The sequence below is a fragment of the Nematolebias whitei genome, chromosome 14 (assembly GCF_014905685.2).
Source record: "Nematolebias whitei isolate Nwh7 chromosome 14, NemWhi1, whole genome shotgun sequence".
NCBI classification, from domain to species: domain Eukaryota; kingdom Metazoa; phylum Chordata; class Actinopteri; order Cyprinodontiformes; family Rivulidae; genus Nematolebias; species Nematolebias whitei.
In genome coordinates, this window is record NC_056511.1 from 540798 (window position 1) to 550146 (window position 9349).

Consider the following 9349-nt stretch of genomic DNA (forward strand, 5'->3'; position numbering starts at 1 on the left):
CACGAGGAGCCAGAGAGAACAAAACACGAGGAGCCAGAGAAAACAAAACACGAGGAGCCACGGAGAAAACAAAACACGAGGAGCCACGGAGAAAAAGGGACACGAGGATCCACGGAGAAAAAGGGACACGAGGAACCAGAAAACGAGGAGCCAGAAAACGAGGAGCCAGAAAACGAGGAACACAAGGGATCACAAGGGATTTGGACGGTCAAGGGATCGTCCCTATGAGTCACTGTTCCGGCGGGCGGCCGGGAGGCTGTCCATCAGACCGGGCCAGGTCAGGGGGGCGGCCGGGAGGCCGTCCAAAACACAGAACCAGAGGAAACACTGCTTGCAACGAGGAGACCTGGGGAGCTGCAGCATGCGGCGTGGAAGCCTGTTGAGCTGCAGCTGGCGGCGTGGAAGCCTGTTGAGCTGCAGCGGGTGGCGTGGAAGCCTGTTGAGCTGCAGCGGGCGGCGTGGAAGCCTGTTGAGCTGCAGCGGGCGGCGTGGAAGCCTGTTGAGCTGCAGCGGGCGGCGTGGAAGCCTGTTGAGCTGCAGCGGGAGACGTGGAAGCCTGAGAGGCTGCAGCAGACGGCGTGGGAACCTGGGAGACTGCAGCGGGAGACTAGGGAACCTGGGAGACTGCAGCGGGAGACGAGGGAACCTTGGAAACTGCAGCGGGAGACGAGGGAACCTTGGAAGCTGCAGCGGGAGACGAGGGAACCTGGGAGACTGCAGCGGGAGACGAGGGAACCTTGGAGGCTGCAGCGGGAGACGAGGGAACCTGGGAGGCTGCAGCGGGAGACGAGGGAACCTTGGAGGCTGCAGCGGGAGACGAGGGAACCTTGGAGACTGCAGCGGGAGACGAGGGAACCTTGGAAACTGCAGCGGGAGACGGAGAGGCCTGGGGAGATGCTGCTGCTGTCGGAGAGGCCTGGGGAGATGCTGCTGCTGTCGGAAAGGCCTGGGGAGATGCTGCAGCAGACGACATGGAGGACCATAGAGGCGACCCCTCTGGAGATGTGGAGAGCGCCGACCCCTCTGGAGATGTGGAGAGTGCCGACCCCTCTGGAGATGTGGAGAGCGCTGACCCCTCTGGAGATGTGGAGAGCGCCGACCCCTCTGGAGATGTGGAGAGCGCCGACCCCTCTGGAGATGTGGAGAGCTCCGACCCCTCTGGAGATGTGGAGAGCGCCGACCCCTCTGGAGATGTGGAGAGATGAGGACCCACCTCAGGAATGGCTGCAACAGGAGTCTTTAGAGTCTCTATTTCTGTTAACAAAAAAATCATACTCGGGGAGCAAAGAAAGGCCTGGGATAGAAAGTAAAAAATCCTCCATCTGGGTCAAAACTAAATCAAAGGAGGACGGGTTTCTTTTAGCAGAACTAAATAGTTTGAGAATTGTCTGATTAATATGAGAAATATCCTCAGGGGAAAAAAAAGGAAGGTCTGTATGAGTGGGTGTGGTGACGGGTGCCGCCCCCACCGGAAACCTGGAAGGTGAGGCGGCGGGACACGCCCCCACGGTGTCACAAAGAAAACTCTCCGGAGGTACGGCCAGGCTGCGTCGAACAGCCGCGGCGCGGAGTGGCGGTGAGAGGCCGGGCTCCGCCCCCACCAGGAACCTGGAAGGTGAGGCGACGGAACCCGCCCCAATGACGTCAACCGGACCGGACTCACCGAATCGCGCAGGAGTGGACCGGAGCTCCCGCGGGACGCTGGATCCCGCCCCCACCGGAAACCTGGGAGGTGAGGCGGCGAACCCCGCTCCCACGAAAACACCGGAACCAGCTCTGAAGTTCTGCTCGGCCGAAGAGACCGGGCCGGCCACCGCAGACTGCCTCCGGAACCGTCCACCGCGGCGGGACGGTGGATGGACGGAGACGGAGAGGAGCTCCATCACGGCACGAAGAGGGAAAAAACAAAAATGGGTGAGTGTTGCCGAGTGAGAACCCTGCCCGCTGGGTTCTGTACTGGTCGGGTCGTACTGTTAGGATTTGTGTCAGGAGCGAACCCAGAGTGCAGAACAGGGACTCAACTCGGCAGATATACAAAAATAGGTTTTTAATGATAAATGAAAAGTACAAAATAAACGAGCTGACGGGGCAGCAAAACTTACATAAACAAGGAAGGAGGCACGGGGAACTCGAGGGACCAGGAAGACAAGGAGAGACTCAGGAGACCCAAGGAAGCGTACCCAACGAAGACGACCCGACGAAGGACAAGACAGAATAGGACGGCTTAAATACTGGGAGAAGACGAGACATGATGACAAACAGCTGGGACGAGACACAGGTGGCAACAATGGAAACTAATGAGGAAGCACGAGGAAAACAGACACAAACCGGGCCACAGAAAAGTACCATCCTTACACAAAAGACCAGTTTCAAACCAGTGACACGTCAGTGTCTAATGCTCACTGCTACACACTGAGGACCTTTTCACTGAACAGTTCTTCTTCAGAAACATCAACATGTCTGTTTTCTCTGGACACAAACCAGCTGCTCCTGGCTGATGGTGTCTCCAGCAGTATAAAATCTTCACTCTGAGGCTGTAGATGATGATTGTTGCACACACAGATACCTGGTTGTCAGTTTGACATATTGTCCCTCACATTCCACCAGCAGGTCACTGGATTCACTGAGGTAGGGATGATGCAGACATCTGCACCTCTGTGTCTCTGCCTGAATCTTCTCTGTGGTTCTCTGGGGTTTAGGGCTCTGATCATCTCCCTAATTGACATGAGAACAAAACATCAACAATAACATGGTTGTGTTATTATTGCTCAAAAAACATTATCTAGGCTGAGAGATACTGGTTTAACTGGTCAACAAAATCCTTTACAGTTTAATTTACCTCCACCGTGCAGCTTCACTATAGAAAAAGGCAGCAAATTTTTAACAACAAAGTTTGACTGTCCTGTGGCCTCCACCTCGCTTTTCTTTTGTCCTCACATCTGGGTCAGAACCTCCTGTGAGGAGAACATGAACATAAACAGTGAACATTAGTGAACTGTTTAACCTGCTGACCTGATGGATGAGCAGTTTTACAAGCTAAGATTTATGTTACTGTCAATCTTTAGTTAGCTTCTGAGTTTAGCTAGCTACGTAGATAAAATAAATTTACACACTAATATGTTAAAGTTAGCGTTACATGGATCATAGTTTAAGAATAATTAAACTCCGGGGAGGAGGAGGGGGAGGCTAATGAACTCTTCTCTCCTCGCAGAAAAACACAGAGCAACTTTCTGCAGCGCGTGTTACCGAAGCTGTTCGACAACACGCGCTGCACACGTGAACCCGTCTGTGGGCATCACCAGCACCATAGACATAATTATACATAGATTAGGTACGGCAGCTCTATACACCTCTGGATGTAATCTGGGTGTAGTATATTTGTCATATGTCTGGTGTTTTGCCTGCCTGCATGCTGAAACCACGTGACACGTTACAGCCAATACCGAAACTTGACACCGAAAGAAGAGTGACGTTTCAATACATACACCGACCGGTGCAGTTTGGTCGGTGCCATAAAAGAACCTCGGTTCGGTACTCAGCCCTATAACTAAGGGATATCTCAGGAAACCCAAGCCAACCCTAACTATATGATTTATCAAAAAGGCAAGTCTTAAGCCCAGTCTTAAAACTGAACAATGTGTCAGCCTCACGGACAGAAACTGGAAGTTGGTTCCACAAGAGAGGAGCCTGATAACTGAAAGATCTTCCTCTCATTCTGTTTTTGGAAACTCTAGGAACTGCAAGCAAACCTGCAGTCTGAGAGTGAAGTGCTCTGTTAGTAAAATATGAAACAATAAGATCTGTAATATAAGATGGAGCTAGATTGTTGAGGGCTTTGTAGGTTAGAAGTAGGATTTAAATTCAATTCTGCATTTGACAGGGAGCAAATTAAGAGAAGCTAAAACTGGAGATATATGATCTCTCCCACTAACTCCAGTTAAGACTCTGGCAGCAGCATTTTGGATCAACTGAAGACATTTTAAATAAGTATTTTGACACCCAGATAATAAACCATTGCAATAGTCCAGTCTAGATGTGACAAATGCATGGACCAGTTTTTCTGCATCATCTTTAGATCAGATGTTTCTAATTTTAGTGATATTACGCAGGTGGAAGAAGGTGGTTCTAGTAACGTTTTTAATGTGGGGGATAAAAGATATGTCCTGATCAAAAATAACACCAAGATTTTTAACATTATAAGGACATCACTCTCCTTTGCCTCCCTGGTAAAATCTATCCTTGGGTACTGGAGAAGCAAGTCCAATCATTGGTGGAATCTCAGATTCAGGACAAGTAATGCGGGTTCCATCCTGACCATGGAACTCTGGACCATCTTTTTACCCTTACTAGGGTCTTCAAAGGGATCATGGAAGTTTGTCATGAAGGCATTCAACCATGTTCCTCAGGGTTCATTGTGTGGGGTGCGCTACAAGTATGGGATCAGGGGCCCGTTGCTATGGGCTGTTTAGTCCCTATACAAGCGGTACAAGATTTTGGTTCATATTTCTTGCAGTAAGTCGGACCCTTTCAGGTTGGGAATTGGATTCCACCAGGGCTGCCTGTTGCTACCAATTCTATTCTTAACTTTTATGGAAATAATTTCTTGGTGTTACCAGGGGCTGGACTGGATGTCTGATTTGGTGGCCTCAGGATTCCATTTTTGCTATTTGCGGATGATGTGGCCCTCTTGGCGTCATAGTGCCATGATCTTAAACTGTCTCTGGAGCGATTTGCAGCCGTGTGTGAAATGGCTGGGGTGAGAATCAGCGCCTCAAAATCTAGGGCCATGGTCCTCTTTCAAAAAATGATTGATTGCTCTCTTCTGGTCGAGGGTTAGGTGTTGTGGAGGAGTTTTGTTCACAAACGAGGGAAGAATGAGTTTGAGATTGACAGACGTATTGGTGTGACATCTTTAGTATTGTGGACTCTGTGCTAGTCCATTGTAGTGAAGAGGGACCTGTTTACCAGTTGGTTTACGTTCCTATCCTCACCTATGGCTACAAACTTTGGGTAGTAACCGAAACAACAAGACTATAGATACAGGCAGTTGAACTGTGTTTCTTTTGAAAGATAGCTGGACTCTCCTTTAGAGAGAGGGTGAGAAGTTCACTTCACCACTTGCTCTTGCTGAGATCGGATGCTTCTCCCCTCCCTCTCTGCTTTGCTGCTCTGTCTGTCTGTTAAACTGCTTGTGAGACTCGCATATCTTCCGAACCATAATTATGGACTTTTTGATCAGTTGGTCCCTCAACTCAATTTACAACATTTCTTCGAAGAGAAGACAGGCTTTAGGCAAGCCGATTTGCCCTGTTGGCACGCACGCAGCTGGATATTTCATCGACTTGGAAGACTTGATGTGTCTATCTCTGCTGCCATTTGTGGATTTTTAGGACGCATATTTAATTGGATTTTCGATAACTGGTTCCTGCTTTTTGGATTCGACTGGTTGCTGGTTTTATCAATCAATCAAGGAAGTTGTCAGCAGCAAATTTAACCAAGTTTAACTGCTTACCTTTATGATGGCTTGGTTCGTGTCTCGAGTACCCGGACTCAAATGCTTTGGGCTGAATGAATCAGATCTTGAGGATTTTACTCAGTCATGTTCTATCGGTGTGGCCATGTAATTTGGACATTTTGGAACCAAGTCGACCAACACAGACTCAAGGTAGATGTCATTAAGTTATGTCTGTCCCCAAAACAACTGTATGTTTATCTGAATTTGGCTCCCCTGGCTGGCCTTGAAGGCCATCTTATCTGAATTCACCTGGAGAACTTGTGATCTGACGCTCACCACCCCCTTCCTGAGGAATTTCCAACTGATAACCAGATGAAACCAGCTGAATGAACTTGTGCCATCATTTCAGGACTCTTGGATTCTCATAGTCATTATTCTTGGCCATTCCTCGACATACCTCGAGAATGTTTATGGATCTCACCGGAGGACATTGACTGATTATTCCATCCTTATCAGAACTCTTACAGTGACCTTGAGAGCATCTATGAACATTGCTGACCGCTCTCGCCTCCCCCCTCTGCAGAATGTCTATGCCACTATGTGCTTGTTTGTGCAAGGTGTTTTTTAACATTAGAGTTTTTTTTTCCTCAGGCAGGAAAAAAAAAGTCTAATAGGAATTTTTTTGCCTCCAACTCCTACATGTGTCCAGTTTACCACTTTTTTGTCTGTCCAAACAAGTCTCAATTGTAAATGAGTCTTTGAGGCTCAATGCGAGTTATCTGTTTCAATAAAGGTTGAATGAAAAGTTCAGTTATCTGGGAGAAACTCGGAGTAGAACTGCCGCTCCTCTTAATCAAGAGGAACCAGTTGAGATTGTGCATTTGGTAAGGTTGCTTCCTGGGTGCTTCCCTAGGGAGGTGCTTTGGGCATGTCCAACTGGGAGGATACCCCGGGGAAGACCCAGGACATGCTGGAGAGACTATGTTTCTTGTAGGTCTGGGAATGCCTTGGAATCCTCCCAGAAGAGCTGGAAGAAGTGGCTGTGGAAAGAGATGTCTGGGCATCCCTGCTCAAGCTGCTGCCCTTGAGACCTGACTTTGGACCAAGCATAAGATAATAGATGGATGGATTTTAAAGCACATCAATAAATGTGTTATAATTAAAGTCTTGTACAATAGTTGTATAAAAATCTACAAAATTAAATTTTTACTCACCAAGGCCTTTAACTGAGTTTTTACCATTTTAAATTTGATCTGAACTGAACGTTTCCAGGATTTTTGACAGAAGGGAGAGTTTGGAAACATCTGAAATTTGGATGGACTGTAGGCTTCAAGATTTTATTCAATGGCATTTCAGCTGCATGGTTAGTAATGGAACCAGGAGGAACTGGTTCTGAGTGAGATGGGTTCTAGGTTTCTATTGGAACCCATTTTTTGTGGTCTCACTTTTTAGTCTTCATCTGTTCTTCCTACCTGGCAGATCATTATTAAACATCCTTTGTCAAAAAATGTCCACTGTCTGCTATTTGTACATGTCTAAACCTTTTTAGCCTCACCTTGTAAACTGTCTCCAAATCGACGGTTCCTCTGATAACTCTGTCAAACAAAAGTCCAACTGATGTAAACACTGACATTAACATTTTTAGACCTTAGACAATCAGACATTTGTTCAACATCAGTCAGTTCCTTTAGTTCAGACATTATTGTAAACCTAAACTCTGTTGCTTCTGATTGTTCTCCAGGAGGAGGTTCTGGTTCAGGGCCCACGGGTCCTTGTGACTGGGACAACAGGTCTTCTGGGTCGAGCCGTCTTCAGAGAGTTTCACAACAGTGGCTGGGTAGCGATCGGGACTGGATACCGGAGAGCCCGGCCTCGCTTCCTGCAGTGTGACTTAACTGATGAGGATGCCGTCAGAAGGCTGCTGCACGAGTACAAGGTACTATATTCATTCATTCATTCAAACTTTATTTCTACAGGTTAGTCTCACTGAGCCACGAGGACTCATTTACAAGAAACCTGTTTTAAACAAAGAACACATAAGAGGTACAGACAACAGTAGACAATCATATAAAAAGTATATAAAATGAAAAGTAAATGGAAGAAACAATATAAATAAAAACGAAACAAAAACATCTACTTTATAAAGCATAATATACACTTTACTAGTATATATATATATATATACCATATACATATGGCTTATAAATAATATATATACAGTGAACCCTCGCTATAATAATTGGTTAATATAATCGCTAATATAATTGGTTTCTCAGAACACACCATTGGTTGGTTCTCTAACTATCTTTCAGACCGGAGGCAATGTGTTCAACATAATGGTACTTCCTCCAGTTATTTAACAGTCAACAATGGTGTACCACAAGGCTCAGTCTTAGGACACACCCTCTTTACAATCTACATACATAATGTAGGTTAAAAACATCCCTAATGCATCCATACATTTCTATTCTGATGACATAGTTGTTTATTGTCGAGCTAAAACTGTTGCTAAGGCTTTCCAGCTTTTGAAATCTGCATTCAACATCATCCAGACAGATTTGTTCCGCCTCAAACTTGTCCTAAATGCCGACAAAACCAAAGGGATGCTTTTTTCAAATAGGAAGTTGGTCCCAGCAGTTCTTCCTCCGATTTTATCCTCAAATGGTGTCCCCATTGAGTTTGTTGATTCCTATAAATATTTGGGTATCTTGGTCAACTCACATCTCTCTTTTAAGCTCCATGTGGAAAACTTGGTAAAGAAACTGAAAGTTAAACTGGGTTTCTTTTTCAGAAACAGATCTTGTCTAACCCTGAATGCTAGAAAACGCCTTGTATCTGTGACTTTCCTTCCCTCCATTGATTACAATGATTACGGTGACATTATTTACATGAACGCTCCTACAAGAACCATGCAGATGTTGGATGCTGTCTATCATGGTGCACTAAGATTCATAACTGGCTGTAATTATCATACCCACCACTGCACCCTGTATTCACTGGTTAACTGGACATCATTAACTTCATGCAGACTCTCTCACTGGTACATTTTCATCTTTAAATCACTTCTTGGTCTGCTGCCTTCATACATCTCCTCCTACATGTCTCTGTGTGACTGCAGCTACAGCGTGCGCTCTCAGGACATTATTACCTGCAGTGTTCCCTCAATGAGGACTGAACTTGGCAAAAGGGCCTTCTCCTACTCTGCTCCTGTCTTCTGGAATATCTTACAAAAAGATTTGAAGCTCTCGACCTTTGACCTCTCTAAGTGACTTTAAGAATCTGTTGGACTCCTGGCAGGGACCAATGCAGACATGTTCCTGTTTTTACTTTTCTACATTCGCCTTAGAATCTAGCTGGTTTTTTTTGTTGTTGTTACCTTTTTCCTTTTAGCCATCCTATTTGTAAAAAAACAAACAAAACAAAAACCCTGCAGTATGACTTTTTATAATTGTTTATTGTTGTTGCTGTTGTCCATTGTTGTCATCTTTCTTTGTTGAAATCAGGTCTCTCTTGTAAATGAGTCCTCGAGGCTCAATGGGATTTACCTGTCTAAATAAAGGTTGAATGAATAATGCGGTTCACCTTTCACGGTTTCGCTGCTTCACGGATTTGCATTGTGCATTGTGTTCTGCATTCTGATTGGCTAAACAGTCTCTCCAGTACAGTAGTTATTTGTAAAAAACATTTATACAGTACTTTTATTTGTTCAACAAATGCTTGGGCCTGTAAAAAGGTTTTGTTCTTTAGTTTGAATGTATTATGGAGTATTTCATTGTATAATAACTGTAAAAAAAATAAAGGTTACTACTTCACGGATTTCACCTATCACGGGTTCTTTTTGGAACGTAACTCCGGTGAAAAACGAGGGTTCACTGTATATATATATATATATAT

At 45.5% G+C, this 9349-nt stretch overlaps 1 protein-coding gene across 1 annotated transcript in view; it reads left to right on the forward strand.

The window, feature by feature from the left end:
- The window catches only part of mat2b (methionine adenosyltransferase II, beta), a 130451-nt gene that overhangs the window by 23561 nt on the left and 97541 nt on the right, over positions 1–9349 (forward strand). The window contains exon 2 of the mRNA XM_037687737.1: positions 7197–7391. Coding sequence (XP_037543665.1) covers positions 7197–7391 — 195 coding nt within the window. The remainder of the gene's footprint in view (positions 1–7196; positions 7392–9349) is intronic.